Source organism: Piliocolobus tephrosceles, chromosome 19 (genome assembly GCF_002776525.5).
Source record: "Piliocolobus tephrosceles isolate RC106 chromosome 19, ASM277652v3, whole genome shotgun sequence".
NCBI classification, from domain to species: Eukaryota; Metazoa; Chordata; class Mammalia; order Primates; family Cercopithecidae; genus Piliocolobus; species Piliocolobus tephrosceles.
In genome coordinates, this window is record NC_045452.1 from 13,526,220 (window position 1) to 13,542,743 (window position 16,524).

The following is a 16,524-nucleotide window of genomic DNA, read 5'->3' on the forward strand; positions in this document are numbered from 1 at the left end:
AATAATAATAAATAAATAAAATAAAAATAAACTCGTGTTTTTCTGATGGGTGTGGTGGCATGTGCCTATAATCCCAGATACTGAAACAGGACTGCTAGAGCCCAGGAAGGACCCCTGAATAACACAAGACTCCCATCTCAAAAATAATTAAAAAGAAAATTTGAAAGTCTTGTTTCTCTAATCAGATAATAAATTCTTTGTGTGTTTTTTTTTTTTTTTTTTTGAGACAGAGTTTCGCTCTTGTTGCCCAGGCTGGAGTGCAATGGCATGATCTTGGCTCACCGCAACCTCCACCTCCTGGGTTCAAGTGATTCTCTGGCCTCAGCCTCCCAAGTAGCTGGGATTACAGGCATGCACCACCAAGCCCGGTTTATTTTATATTTTTAGTAGAGATGGGGTTTTTCCATGTTGGTCAGGCTGGTCTCAAACTCCCGACCTCAGGTGAACCACCCGCCTTGACCTCCCAAAGTGCTGGGATTACAGGTGTGAGCCACTGCACCCGGCCCAGATGATGAATTCTTGAGGCAGTGAAGCTTGTCTAATATTTCACTCCGCCAACATTTGAGAGACTACTAGGTGCCAGTAGACATGTCAGAGAACTTTGGCATATAAAGGTTAAAGATGCAGTCCTTGCTCTGAGGGTGCTCACAGTCCAGTGACAAGGCACACAAGCAAGTGCACCTACCGCAGTGTGGGAACTGCTAATGAGTGCACAGATCCAGGGTGCCATGGAGGTACTTCCAGCCTGGTGGACCAGGAAGGCTCTCCAGAAGCAGGGAATCCTGAGACTAGAGCTGAGACCTGGATGAGTGGCTTGGGAAGGGGAAATGCAGGGTCTAGGCACCCCAGGTTACAGAGGGCAGCATGTGTAAAGACATGGTGGCAAGAGAGAAGATAGCATGTTGGGGAACAATGAGTGGTGTGCGTGGCGAGGACACTAGGGGACAGTGGGGAACAACATATGGGAGAAGCGATGAAGAGAACTCCAGACTCAACTGCCTCTAGTGATTCCTCCACTCAGGTGTCCAACAGACTTCTCCCAAACGGAGCTTCCTAATGTCCCCAACCTGCTTCTTCCCTGTCTTCCCCATCTCATAAATGGCACCACCATCTACCTAGCTGTTCAGTCCTTCTCTTTCCTTCACTCCTCACATCCAATCTATGAGCAAGTTCTGTGGACCCTATCCAGAAATGTGTCTCATACCTACCCACATCCTTCCACTGTTACAGCTCTCACCTTAGTTCATACCACCATTTTCTTGTTAGACTATAGTGGGTCTCCTAACTCACTTACCTGCTTTTACTCTTGACCCTGGAAATAACTCTCTATACCAGAGCCAGAAGGGCTGCAGCACTTAATGCTAAATGCCTATCTACTCTTCCCTTCTTCTGATTCTGTTCTGAAAGGCAAGAGACCCAACCAAAAGACAAAACTTCTCAGCCTCCATAGCAGCTACAAGTGACTAAAATCTGGCCTGTAAGCTTTAAATAGAAGTGCTGTGTCCATAAAGGAAGCTGACTTGGTGGGAAGATACACCTCTCTTGTCTCTCGTCCCTTCCTCTCTCCTCTGCCTGGAATATGGATGTGATTATATCAGCTCTAGGTGGATCATGGAAGCCCTACCCTGAGGATAGCAGAACAATAAGACACAAGGACACCAATAATGGTGACACTATTGTACCAACCATGAATTACATACCCATGATTTCTTTTACATGACAAAGTTGACCTTTGGCCATTAGAGCCGGTGATTTGGAGGGTTTTATTCAACAAAACACAACTGAATGAGTAGTGATCGTTTAAAAGCATAATTCAAGTATCACTCTCCCACTTAAAACCCATCAATGGATTCTAATTCTCCTTAGAAAAACTCTAAACTGGATCTAACCACCTTGAAGGCCTCGCATGAACTAGCTGGAACCTGCCTATCTCCTCACCAACATCATTCTCCCTACCTGTCTGCAATACTTCCACTACACTGACTTCTGAAAATTGTTTCCTCTGCCTGGAATACTCTTCACCCCAACATTTATAATCTAGCTAAGTCTCACTACTCAGATACCTTTGCAGGAAAGCAAAGGCACGATTATGGTGAGTACTCTGGCAATTAATTGGGTCATGTGTATACACACACACACAAACATACATATATTTACAAACAATGTAAATACATCCAATGTAGACAATAGGAAATTACAAAAATGAAGTTCATAGAGTGGTTCCCTCTAAGGGCACATTGGGTCTCAACCAAGGGTGATTTTACCCCTCAGGGGACATTTGGCATGTCTGGAAAAATTTCTGGCTGTCATAACTTGTAGATTTGTAGGGTGAAGGGTGGTGGGTGATACTGGCATCTAGTGAGTAGAGGCCAGGGATGCTGCTAAACATCCCGCAATGCACAACACAACCCCCACGACATATTAACATTTTGAGCCAGATAACTCTTTGCTCTGGAGGCCTGCTCTGGATGTGTAGCATGTTTAGCAGGACCCTCACTAGATGCCAGTGGCACAACCCCTCAGTTGTGACAACCAAATATGTCTTTAGACATTGTCAAAAGACCCCTGAAGGAGCAAAATCACCCCTGGTTGAAAACGACTGCTCTCAGAGAAGGCATGGAGATGGGAACGAGCAAAGGTAGACATACAGTTTTACCAGCATGGGTAACGTTCATTGGCAAAAGTCTGTCTTCATGTTTATGACATGATCTTCCACAGGGCTTAACTTTTGCTATGTATGAATGGGCATGGCATTCTGCAGGCCAGATACTCTATCTTTCTGTTCGACATTAAACAGACCCCTTCAGAAGAAAATGAAGACCAATTCCAAACTGGAGACATCCAACTGTAAAACAGTTTCAAGAGAATTTGATATCACTAGTTCCATGTGGGCAAACAGTAGCAGTCAAGAGCTTATCAGATTTTTGTTTGTGTTTTTTGTTTGTTTGTTTGTTGAGACGGGGTCTTGCTGTATGGCACCCAGGCTGGAGTGCAATGATGCAATCATGACCCACTGCAGCTTCGAACTCCTGGGATCCGGTAATTCTCCCACTTCACTTTCCTGAATAGCTGGGACCAGAGCCACCCATCACCATGCCTAGCTAATTTTTGCACAGGTGGGTCTCTCCATGTTGCCCAGGCTCGTCTTAAACTCCTGGGATAAAGCAATCAGCCCACCTTGGCATCCCGCCCTGCCCTTGTTTTATTTCTGATTTTAGGACTTAGCCTTAATGGGATGGGGAGATAAAACCAAAAAAGCATTTTATAAAATCTTACCCTGGTATCTTCACTGATGTAACCACACATGACCTTCTCATTCTTAACCCACAGCTCACCAGCCTGTGCTCTGAAAGGATACATACACAAGTTATTACAAGTCTTACATGAAACCAATACATGCCTGGTGCAGTAGCTCACACCTGTAATCCCAGCACTTTGGGAAGCTGAGGCAGGCGAATTACCTGAGGTCAGGAGTTCGACAACAGCCTAGACAACATGGGAAACCCTATTTCTACTAAAAATCCAAAAAAATCAAACAGGCATGGTGATGGGTACCTATAATCTCAGCTTCTCAGGAAGCTGAGGCAGAATCGCTTGAACTCAGGAGGCGGAGGTTGCAGTGAGCTGAGATCATGCCATTGCACTCCAGCCTGGGCAATAAGAGCCAAACTCTGTCTCAAAAAAGAAAAAAAAAGTGAATAGTACAGCAGAAAAAGCATGGCTTTCAGACCTGACCAGCCTCGAGAGAAACTGATCTAGGCAAGAATCCCAGCTGAGTGTCACTTACTAGGTGAATGGCCATAGTAAACTCATGAGGTTCATTGGCATTATCTTTAAAAATGAGACAATGGGCCAGGTGTGGTGACTCACATCTATAATCGCAACACTTTGGAAGGCCGAGGTTGGCAGATCACTTGAGCCCATGAGTTGACACCAGCCTGGGGAGCATAGTGAGACCTGTCACTACAAAAAATACAAAAAATTAGGCAGGTGTGGTGACACATGCTAGTCCCAGCTACCTAGGAGGTTGAGGTAGGAAGATCACTTGGGCCTCAGAGGTCAAGGCTATAGTGAGCTGTGATTGCACCACTACACTCCAGTTTGGGCAACAGAGTGAGACTGTCTCAAAAAAACAAAACAAAAAACAAACAAAACAAAAGAGACAATGAAGCCCACGCCTTACAGAGCTGTTTTCTTTTCTTTTTTTTTTGAGATGGAATCTCGCTCTGTCGCTCTGTCTAGAGGGCAGTGGAGTGATCTCAGCTTAGTGCAACCTCCGACTCCCTGGTTCAAGCGATTCTCCTGCCTCAGCCTCCTGAGTAGCTGGGACTACAGGCACACACCACCATGCCCAGCTAATTTTTTGTATTTTTAGTAGAGATGAGGTTTCCACCATGTTGGCCAGGATGGTCTCAATCTCCTGACCTCATGATCTGCCCGCCTCGGCCTCCCAAATTGCTAGGTTTACAGGCGTGAGCCACCGCACCCAGCCTTCTACAGAGCTGTTTTCAAATTAAACCAGATTAATGTGCAGAAACTGTTCAGGACAGTGCGAGGATAGGAGGTACTCAATTAAGTTTACTAGCAAGAAGTAGAACTACAGCAGGTATTAACACAAAATACTGTCCTGGAGAACAGTGGTAGCTGTTAGCTGAGCACCCTGTAATCAATCATCCCTCAACGAACCCCCTCAAGCCCTTATCTTCTACCAATTTCACTCTTTCTCCCAACCTGCTACACCTAAACAATTAGTCCTCATAAAAAAGGAAGACAAAGGCTGGGTGCAGTGGCTCACACCTGTAATCCCAGCACTTTGGGAGGCTGAGGTGGGCGGACCACGAAGTCAGGAGTTTGAGACCAGCCTGGCCAACATGGTGAAATCCTGCCTCTACTGAAAACACAAAAAGTAGTCAGGCGTGGCAGCGGGCGCCTGTAATCCCAACTACTCGGGAGACTGAGACAGGAGAATCACTTGAACCTGGAAGATGGAGGCTGCAGTGAGCTGAGATCGTACCACTACACTCCAGCCTGGGCAACAGGAGTAAAACTCTGTCTCAAAAAAACAAAAAACAAAAAGAAAACAAAAAAAAGGGAGACAAAAATCAGATAAAAGCCCAGAAAATGCTGTGTACTATGAGTTACAGCTCAGGCTACCTGGGAAATGCTGGACAATCAATCAATCCCTCTGGGTCTACCCCATGCCAAAATGAAGAAGGCTGGACCAGGCCTATGGCTTATACCAAGTGGGATGTTTTATCATACTTCTTTGCCCAGTTACGTCTGTGAATGAATAAGTGTCACAAGCCTGACCTGAGAAGAGATTTGTATTTATTTAATATTATAATGAGGAGGTCAGGCACGGTGGTTCACGCCTGTAATCCCAGCACTTTGGGAGGCCGAGGTGGGTGGATCACAAGGTCAAGAGATCGAAACCATCCTGGCCAATGTGGTGAAAACCCATATCTACTATCTTGCTATCTGCCAGAGTGGCCTCAAATTCTTGGGCTTAAGAGATTCTCCTACCTCAGACTCCCAAGTAGGTGAAACTACAGGCACACACAGCCACACCCAGCTAATTTTTTTGTATTTTTAGTAAAGACGGGGTTTCACTGTGTTGTCTAGGCTGGTCTTGCACTCCTGGACTCAAGCAATCTGCCCACTTAAGCCTCCCAAAGTGCTGGGATTACAGGCATGAGCCTGTAACCACACCCAGCCAGCTCTGTTTATAACTGTCAGAACCCCACATTAACAGGACCTCTAAAACAAGCTTGGTGTGGCCAGAGGTGGTGTGATCCCAGCACTTTGGGAGGCCGAGGCAGGTGGATTACCTGAGGTCGGGAGTTCAAGACCAGCCTGACAAACATGGTGAAACCCCATCTCTACTAAAAACACAAAATTAGCCAGGCATGGTGGCAGATGCCTGTGATCGCAGCTACTCGAGAGGCTGAGGCAGGAGAATTGCTTAAGCCTGGGAGGCAGAGGTTGCAGAGCTGAAATCATGCCACTGCACTCCAGCCCGGGTGACAGAGTGAGACTCATCTCAAAAAAAAAAAAAAGTTACAATGTGATCCAACAGGCTAGGGTTTAAGGTATTTTTTAAAAGCAAAATGTCAGTCAATAGGAAATAAGATTTTGCTACTATATATATTTTGTTGTTGTTGTTGTTGTTTGTTTTGTTTTTTTGAGACGGGATTTCATTCTTGTTGCCCGGGATAGAGTACAATGGCATGATCTTGGCTCACCACAACCTCTGCCTCCTAGGTTCAAGCAATTCTCCTGCCTCAGCCTCCAGAGTAGCTGAGATTACAGGCACCTGCCATCATGCCCGGCTAATTTTTGTATTTTTAGTAGAGACAGGATTTCACTATGTTGGCCAGCCTGGTCTCAAACTCATGACCTCAGGTAATCCACCTGCCCCGGCCTCCCAAAGTGCCGGGATTACAGGTGTGAACCACCAAACCCAGCTCATATGTTCTTAACTATTTAACTATTACCAGATTGAAAGTTTAATTGCACAGAAATTCTCTGACCATTTACAATGACTTTATACAAATGACTATACTTTTTCTCATAGTAGGCCCGCATCTTTTTTCTCAGGCATTCACGAAGTCAGCAAAAGAAAGTAATCTTTGATCCAGTGTAGAAATACTGTAAGTCTTCTGGAGAAAAGACAGAAGACTGTAGTTTACATTTAACCATGCCTGAGCCAAATATCAGGACAGACCTTTAAAAGTCTAAAAGAGGCCAGCTGCAGTGGCTCATGCCTATAATCTCAGCACTCTAGGGGGCTGAGCCAAGAGGATCGTTTGAGCCCAGGAGTTGGAAACCAGCCTGAGCAACATAGTGAGACCCTGTCTCTACCAAAATAAAAAAAAAAAGAGCCAGGCGCGCTGGCATGCACTTGTAGTCCTAGGTACTCAGAAGGCTGGGGTGGAAGTATTGCTTGGGCCTAGGAGGTTAAGGTTGTAGTTGAGGTATGATGGCAAAACCGCATTCCAGCCTAGGCGATACAGGAAGCCCATCTCAAAAATAAATAAATAAAAATACAGTTAAAAACTGACACTATGTGAGGGTTTTCTTTTCTCCATCTAGAACTGTGTGTATGAGGGTATTTACATAGAGAAACAAAGAACTTAAAAAAGAAAGAGATCAGCCGGGCGTAGTGGCTCACATCTGTAATCTCATCACTTTTGGAGGCCAAGGTGTACAGATCACTTGAGGCCAGGAGTTCAACACCAGCCTGGCCAACATGGTGAGACCCCATGTCTACTAAAGAACAAAAATTAGCCAGGCACGGCGGTGCATGCCTGTAGTCCCAGCTATTCAGGAGGCTGAGGTAGAAGAATCACTTGAATATAATATGTGTGTGTGTGTGTGTGTGTATACATATATATATATATATAATTTAAAAATAAAAGAGGAAGCAGTAGAAAAAGAAAAATGAAAGCGATCTAAATAGGTTTCCAAACCAAGGCTGGCAAACTACATACAGTCAAGCCAACTCTCCCCTATCTCCTGTTTTCATATGGCCCACAGCTAAGAATGGCTGTTACATTTTTAAATGGTCGAAACACACAAACACACAGAATATGCAATAGACCTGAGATCTATTGTGACTCACAAAGTCTAAAATATTTATTAACTGGTCCTTCACAGAAGAATATTCTAAACCAACTATTCCATTTTGCAGATGTGAAGACTAAAAGGTTTACCAGAGTTACCCAACATCACTCGAACCACTGAGTACAGTGATGGCTAAACACTGGCTCTGCAGATACAGATCCAGGCTTCCTGACCCCTAGATACCCAACCAGTAGAGATCTGCTGATATTGGAGGCATAAACCTAGGTTGCATTTTTTGTGCTGCTTGAGATTTAGTCACTTCTTGGGTTGTGCTTTAGTTGCTTGGATTTTTTAAAGAAAACTGACTCGCTAACACATTTTTGTTTGTTTTCAAAGATGTGGTCTCACTCTGTTGCCTAGGCTGGAGTACAGTAATGCAATAATAGCTCACTGCAGCCTCAACCTATGCTCAAGTGCTCCTCCCACCTGTTTCACAAGTACGTCAAACTAGAGAAGCCCTGACACCAACCCCGTTGAGTATTTTTTGTTACTTTAGACAGAATCTGACTCTGTCACCCAGGCTAGGGGGCAGCAGAATGATCAAGGGCTCACTACAGCCTTGAACCTCCCTGGATTCAGGTGATCCTTCCACCTCAGCCTCCTAAGTAACTGGGTCTACAGGCGCCATCATGCCCAGCTAATTTTTGTATTTTTTTGTAGGGATGGGGTTTCAGCATATTGCCAGGCTGGTCTTGAACTCCCAGGCTCAAGTAAACTACCCACCTCAGTCTCCCAAAGTGTTGGGCTTACAGGCATGAGCCACTGCACCTAGCCATAATTTTGTGTGTGTGTGTGTGTGTGTGTGTGTGTGTGTGTGTGTGTGACGGACTCTTGCTCTGTCGCCAGGCTAGAGTGCAGTGGTGTGATCTCGACTCACTGAACCTCTGACTCCCTGGTTCAAGCAATTCTCCTGCCTCAGCCTCCTGAGTAGCTGGGATTACAGGCATGGGCCACCACACCCAGGTGATTTTTGTATTTTCAGTACAGACAGGGTTTCACCATGTTACCCAGGATGGTCTAGATCTCCTGACCTTGTGATCCACCTGCCTCGGCCTCTCAAAGTGCTGGGATTACAGGCGTGAGCCACCAAGTCCAGCAAAATACACACACACACATATATATACACACACACATATACACACACACACACACACACATATATATATACATTTTTTTTTTTTATAGATGAGGTCTTGCTATGTTGTCCAGGCTGGTCTTAAACTCCTGGTCTCAAGTGATCCTCATGCCATAGTCATTTTACTTGGCTCCCCTCCAATGATTAACATCCTTTTTGGGGGGGAAAATGAAGCCTTTACCTTTTCTTTCTTTTTAGGATCAGTATTTCATTCTGGTCTAATAGCCCTAGTTGATGATGAAAAGTTATTTACAAAAAGATTCTGGCTAATAAATGTAGAAGGGATGACTGAATTAAAAAATCACCAAAAAAAGGAAAGAAAATCAACATTTTACAACAATCGTCAATGGATGAAACCACTAGGTGAAAAGTTGATGGGGACCAGGCGCAGTGGCTTATGCCTGTAATCCCAGCACTTTGCGGGGCTGAGGCAAGGGATCACCTGAGATCAGGAGTTTTGAGACCAACCTGGCCAACGTGGTGAAACTCCATCTGCACTAAAAATGGGCATGGTGGTGCGCACCTGTAGTCCTAGCTACTCAGGAGGCCGAGGCAGAAGAATTGCTTGAACCTTGGAGGCAGAGGTTACAGTGAGCCAAGATCGCACCACTGCGCTCCAGCCTGGGTGACAGAGTGAGACTGTCTCAACAACAACAAAAAAAAGTTGATGGGGATCTTTATGAGGGACTACACTGTACCCTGTGACCACGCTGACCAATCTTAGGATCACAAGTCAGTTAATAAGACATAAATACGCCGGGTGCAGTAGCTCACGCCTGTAATCCCAGCACTTTGGGAATCCAAGGTGGGCAGTTCATGAGGTCAGGAGTTCGAGACCAGCCTGGCCAACATGGTGAAACTCCACCTCCACTAAAAATACAAAAAAATAAATTAAAAAAAATTAGCGGCCGGGCGCGGTGGCTCAAGCCTGTAATCCCAGCACTTTGGGAGGCCGAGACGGGCGGATCACGAGGTCAGTAGATCGAGACCATCCTGGCTAACCTGGTGAAACCCCGTCTCTACTAAAAATACAAAAAACTAACCGGGCGAGGTGGCAGGCGCCTGTAATCCCAGCTACTCGGGAGGCTGAGGCAGGAGAATGGCGTGAACCCAGGAGGCGGAGCTTGCAGTGAGCTGAGATTTGGCCACTGCACTCCAGCCTGGGCGACAGAGCGAGACTCTGTATCAAAAAATAAATAAATAAATAAATAAAATTAGCTAGGTCTGGTGGCAGGTGCCTGTAATTCCAGCAACTCACAAAGCTGAGGCAGGACAATTGCTTGAAACCGGGAGGCGGAGGTTGCAGTCAGCCAAGGTCACGCCACTGCACTCCGGCCTGGGTGATAGAGCAAGACTCCATCTCGGAAAAAAAAAAGACATAAATATGATTGTGTATACACAGTAAATTTCAGGAAAGACACAAGTTGTTTCTGGAGAGAGGAATGTATATTCCATGAGATACTGTTCTGAACTATTTGAATGCTTAATTATGTGCATGTTGTACTTTTTTTTTTTTTTTTGAGATAGTCTTACTCTGTGACCCAGGCTGGGGTGCAGTGGCATGATAATGTCTACTTCCCAGGGCTCAGGCGATCCCCCCACCTCAGCCTCCTGAGTAGCTGGGACTACAGTCACATGCTATCATGCCTGGCTGTTTTTTTTTTTTTTTTAAGAGACTATTTGTCATGTGGCCCAGGCTGGTCTTGAACTCTTGGGGCTCAAGCACACTCAGCCCACCTTGGCCTCTCAAAGTGCTGAGATCCCAGGTGTGAGCCACCGCACCTGAAATACTTTCTGAATTTTTTTTTTTTTTTTTTTTGAGGCAGGGTCTTGCTCACCCAGGCTGGAGTATAGTGGTATGATCCCAGCTCACTGCAGCCTCTACCTCCCAGGCTCAAGTGATCCTCCCACCTCTCAGCCTCCTGGGTAGCTGGACTACAGGTGCGTGTGTGTCACCAGGCCCAGCTAATTTTTGTATTTTTTTGTAGAAATGGGCTCTCACTATATTGCCCAGGCTGGTCTTCAACTCCTGGGCTCAAGCAATAATCTACCCACCTCGGCATCTCAAAGTGTTGGGATTACAAGCGTAAGCCACCACACCCAGCCACTTTTTGAATTTAAAGGGGATTTCAAAAAGTCCCTTTTTTCTTCACAAACTAAAATATAGAAATAGTTTTAATAAATCAACAGTGCAGCAATATAGTTAAAAAGGTAACAAATCAGGAACCAATGTGCTAGTCATTTTGTTTCTAAACCTGCTTCCTAATGTGTAAAATAAGAAAGTATGATTCAATATGTTCATCTAGGGTTTTTACAGTTGTAAAATCATGAGTCTCTATCTCCTTTTTTTTTCTACTTCCTTTCTTACAGAATGCCAGGGGGCTTCATCAACTTCTTCCATTAAGCCTCAAACTACTATAGTGCATTTCGTTGTTTGTTTGAGCTACAACAATCTAACTTTTTTTTTTTTTTGAGACAGAGTCTCACTGTGTCTCCCAGGCTGGACTGCAGTGGCGCGATCTTGGCTCGCTGCAAGCTCCGCCTCCCGGGTTCATGCCATTCTCCTGTCTCAGTCTCCCGAACAGCTGGGACTATAGGCACCCGCCACTACGTCTGGCTAATTTTTTGTATTTTCAGTAGAGACGGGGTTTCACCGTGTTAGCCAGGATGGTCCTGATCTCCTGACCTCATGATCCGCCCACCTCAGCCTCCCAAAGTGCTGGGATTACAGGCGTGAGCCACTGTGGCCAGCCAACAATCTAACGTTTTATACTCTTATGCATTCTATTGTATGGACATCCATATGCCTCCACTGCTTTATGTAGCCCAGTTACTGCATAGATAAGGCAAGAGTGATATAATATCTACCTGATGCCAGCAAACTCCACCTTCTGGGTGATATATGCACATGTGCTGACCTAAGAGGAGGGGGAGAGAGAGGGAGGGAAGGAGAGAGGGTGAGAAAGAGAAAGAAAGAGATTGATTAACATATTAAGGCCATGAAAATTCACAAACAAGAACTCCTAGCTTTCTAATCTCTTCTACCAACCCAAAGTTCAACTAGCTTGTGGGTAATAGACTTACCCCACAGGAAAACCTGTTAGGGTAGGTATGACAATAGGTGCTTAAACAGTTTAGCAAGTATAGCTAATGGGAAAGACCAAGTGGATGATAAATGACCAGCTTTACAAATATACTGATCTTCACATATGTTTACATATATATCTGCATTTACATACTCATTTAAATATCGTGTTGTTTCTCATTTTATCTCTCACTTTAGAAAATGGAACCCTCAACAAATAATCCCAGCTACTCCGGAGGCTAAGGCAGGAGAATCACTTGAACCCGGAAGGCAGAGGTTGTGGTGAGTGGAGATCATGCCATTGCACCCCAGCCTGGGCAACAAGAAAATTCCATGTCAAAAAAAAAAATTAGCTGGGCGTGGTGGTGGGTGCCTATAATTCCAGTTACTCAGGAGGCTGAGGCAGGAGAATCGCTTGAACCCAGGGGGCAGAGGTTGCAGTGAGCCAAGATCCCACCACTTCACTCCAGCCTGGGTGAAAGAGCAAAACTCCGTCTCGGGGGAAAAGAAAAAAACAAGGAATTCATGCTGAAAATGGGAGGAGGGTTCAGCAAAAAGCAGTGTGATCTGGAAGCCACAGGATCTGGGTTTTGGCCAAGGGTCAACTTACTATCTAGCCTTGGGCAATTATCTTAACTTCTCAACCTCAGTTTCTACCTCTATAAATTAGGGATAATAAATACCTGTCCATGAGGAGATGTGGGGGGCAAAGGGGATCAAGTGAAAACCTGAAAACTAAGGTTCTATTCAAATGTAAAATACAGTATAACTTCCTATTTAAACCAAAAATGCTGAGTAAAAATCTGTAACAGTAAACAAATAAACGATCAAAAAAACAATGGGCCGGGCGCGGTGGATCAAGCCTGTAATCCCAGCACTTTGGGAGGCCGAGACGGGTGGATCATGAGGTCAGGAGATCAAGACCATCCTGATCTACACGGTGAAACCCTGTCTCTACTAAAAAATACAAAAAACTAGCCGGGCGAGGTGGCGGGCGCCTATAGTCCCAGCTACTCAGGAGGCTGAGGCAGGAGAATGGCGTAAACCCGGGAGGCGGAGCTTACAGTGAGCCAAGATCACGCCACTGCACTCCAGCCTGGGCGACAGAGCTAGACTCCGTCTCAAAAAAAAAACAAAAAAACAAAAAAACAAAAAAACAAAAAAACAATGAAAAGAATGGAAGAACACACAAGATGTTGACAATAATTGTAGATGCCGAAATCAGAAACAATTTTATATTCTTCTCCTATAATAAACAGGGATTATTCACATAACGGAAAAAACAGACTTTCAAAGAAAGCACATCTTACCAAACTTTTCTTTAGTCGCCACATATCCCCACGGCCAATATACTGGTCCTTAAAAGTTAACTCCACTAGGTCAAGGGTCACATCCTAAAAGGAATAATCAAATAATATCTCTGACATTACTTGCCACACTTTATAGTCACAAGGTAATGCCCACTTACCATGGAAAAAAACCTTTTGCAAAAAAGAAAACTACTGGAAGACCATTCAGTAGCAGAACTCTGATAAATAGAATTATATCCTGCCAAAGCAACTTGTCAGTATAGTTGGTAAACCTACAACTAATCCTACAGCCTCGGCAGCATGTCGAGTGTGAAGGGTAGTGGGGGACTCATTCTGTATTTTAGTCTGGATACTGGCACACAAACACGACACTGTGCTATGTACTTTATTCACCTATTAATGTCAATAGCACTTTCTGAACAATAACTTTTATCTGTTATAACATCACTTTCTGAAGAAGAATGAGAATGTTTTAAAATGTTAGTATTTTAATACAAAATTTTACATATAGTTTCATATACAAAAAATGGTTAGGACAAGCTTCAAGAAAAGTAGGGGTGGGTTTTAAATGCAACCTACATACTGCCTACATTCTAAACGACATACAGGCTATGTATGTATGTATTTATTTATTTACTTATTTTGAGACAGGATGGTGCTCTGTTGCCCAGGCTAGAGTACAGTGGCACGATCTCAGCTCACTCACTGCAGCCTCCGCCTCCTGGGCTCAAGTGACTCTCATGCCTCAGCCTCCCTAGTAGCTGGGACTACAGGGGTGCACCACCACACCCAGCTAAGTTTTGTATTTTTAGTAGACACAGGGTTCCACCATTTTGCCCAGGCTGGTCTCAAACTCCTGACCTCAAGTCACTCACCTGCCTTGGCCTCCCAAAGTACTGGGATTATAGGCATGGGCCACCACCTATGGCCTACATGTTTAGTTTAACAAGACAAGGTCTCATTCTGCTGCCCAGGCTGACGTGCAATAGTGCAGCCATAAGCTCACTGCAGCCTCAATCTCCTGGGCTCAAGCAATCCTCCTGCTGCAGCCTTTCAAGCAGTTGAGACTACAGGCATATAAATACGCCCAGCTAATCTTTTAGAAAAGTTTTAGTAGGCAGGACATGGTGGCTCCTGCCTATAATTCCAGCAGTTTGGGAGGCCGAGGCAGGTGGATCAACTGAGGTCAGGAGTTCAAGACCAGCCTGGACAACATGGTGAAATCCCGTCTCTACAAAAATACAAAAATTAAGCTGGGTGTGGTGGCACGGGCCTGTGATCCTAGCTACTCAGGAGGCTGAGGCAGGAGAATGGCTTGAACCTGGGAGGCACAGGTTGCAGTGAGCCAAGATCGTGCCACTGCCCTCCAGTCTGGGTGACAGAGCGAGACTCCATTTCAAAAAAAAAACAGAAAAGTTTTAATAAAGACAAGGTCTAGCTATGCTACTCAGGCTGGTCTTGAACTCCTGGCCTCAAGTGATCCTCCTGTCTCAGCCTCCCGATGTGCTGACATTACCACATCTAGCAGGTCACACATTTAATAGTCTAACACTACACTTAAGTAACCTGTTGTTTCCTTAGTAATCTAACCTTGAGGAAGGGTGCTAATCATTCCAAAAAGATATTCAAGTCCAAAACAAAGACATACCTTAGGGTCTACGACATTAACATAGACATCTTGATAAGGTCTTAGCCGAAACACTTGAGTTACAGTCTGGTCCACACTGATAGTTTCTAAAACAGAAACAGTATCTGGCTCAGATAACACATTTTGAAAAAGCAGGTCCATATATTCTAATCTATAAATACTCAGACACTCAGTAAGCAACACAATTGATCATCTGACATGGGCAACACACAGTCTCTTCCTTTTAGGAGCTTAAAATTTAAACAATTCTCTGCTTTTTTAGGTGAAATAAGACCAGAGCTTAAGCAATCAAAAATGGAGAGAAAAACGGAGAAGGAAGGGAAAAGAAAGAATTTAAGAAGGAAGAGGCTGGGTATGGTGGCTCACACCTGTAATCCCAGCACTTTGGGAGGTCTAGGCAGGAAGGTCACCTGAGGTCAGGAGTTCTAGACCAGCCTGGCCAACACGGTGAAACTCTGTCTCTACTAAAAATACAAGAATTAGCCAGGCATGATGGTGGGCGCCTGTAATCCAAGCTACTCGGGAGGCTGAGGCATAAAAATCGCTTGAACCCCAGAGGCAGAGGTTGTAGTGAGCTGAGATTGTACCACTGCACTCCAACCTGGGTGATAGAATGAGACTCTATCTCAATAAACAAATAAATAAAATAAGAAGGAAGAAAAGAAAGTTCAAAGACCTGTAAAATTCCAGAAGAGGAAGGAGATCTCTTTGGAATGAAGTTATCAGTGGTAAAGAAGAAACAAACTTTTCAATGAGCCCTTAAGTCTGGTAAGAAACATAACAGGGAGGCCAGGCGCGGTGGCTCAAGCCTGTAATCCCAGCACTTTGGGAGGCCGAGACGGGTGGATCACGAGGTCAGGAGATCGAGACCATCCTGGCTAACACGGTGAAACCCCGTCTCTACTAAAAATACAAAAAACCAGCCGGGCGAGGTGGCGGGCGCCTGTAGTCCCAGCTACTCGGGAGGCTGAGGCAGGAGAATGGCATAAACCCGGGAGGTGGAGCTTGCAGTGAGCTGAGATCCAGCCACTGCACCCCCGCCTGGGCGACAGAGCGAGACTCCGTCTCAAAAAAAAAAAAGAAACATAACAGGGGACAGGAGATAAGGGGAAGGTATGAAGGTCATTTTTAGGATTAAGGTTTTATAGAATTCTTTTAAAATCTTCAAATTGGCTGAATGTGGTGGCTCACGCCTGTAATCCCAACACTTTAGGAGGCCAAGGCAGACAGATCACGAGGTCAGGAGTTCAAGACCAGCCTGACCAATATGGTAAAACCCCGCCTATACTAAAAATATAAAAAAAATTGGCCAGGCATGGTGGTGCGCACCTGTAGTCCCAGCTACTCAGGAGGCAGAGGCAGGAGAATTACTTGAATCTGAGAGGTAGAGGTTGCAGTGAGCCAAGATCATGCCACTACACTCCAGCCTGGGTGACAGAGGGATACTCCATCTCAAAATAAAATAAAATAAAACATTTAAAAAAATTAAGGCCGGGCGCGGTGGCTCACGCCTGTAATCCCAGCACTTTGGGAGGCTGAGGCGGGCGGATCACAAGGTCAGGAGATGGAGACCACGGTGAAACCCCGTCTCTACTAAAAATACAAAAAATTAGCCGGGCGCGGTGGCGGGCGCCTGTAGTCCCAGCTACTAGGGAGGCTGAGGCAGGAGAATGGCGTGAACCCAGGAGGCGGAGCTTGCAGTGAGCCGAGATCACGCCACTGC

At 45.1% G+C, this 16,524-nt stretch overlaps 1 protein-coding gene across 25 annotated transcripts in view; it reads right to left on the minus strand.

The window, feature by feature from the left end:
- LOC111521831 (GATOR complex protein DEPDC5) overlaps nt 1–16,524 on the minus strand; it is a 170,381-nt gene that overhangs the window by 143,996 nt on the left and 9,861 nt on the right. For 24 of the 25 annotated variants that reach the window (XR_003306698.2, XR_003306696.2, XR_003306697.2 and 21 more), the window contains 4 exons: nt 14,802–14,887; nt 13,154–13,237; nt 11,627–11,676; nt 3,277–3,346 (listed from right to left, as the gene is read on the minus strand). Coding sequence is in view for 15 of the 25 variants with exons in the window: in XM_026447062.1 (XP_026302847.1) it covers nt 3,277–3,346; nt 11,627–11,676; nt 13,154–13,237; nt 14,802–14,887 (290 nt within the window). In the remaining 10 variants the exon portion in view is untranslated. Of the gene's footprint in view, nt 1–3,276; nt 3,347–11,626; nt 11,677–13,153; nt 13,238–14,801; nt 14,888–16,130; nt 16,149–16,524 lie in introns of those variants that run through there. The other variant, XM_026447070.1, reaches the window with a different exon arrangement.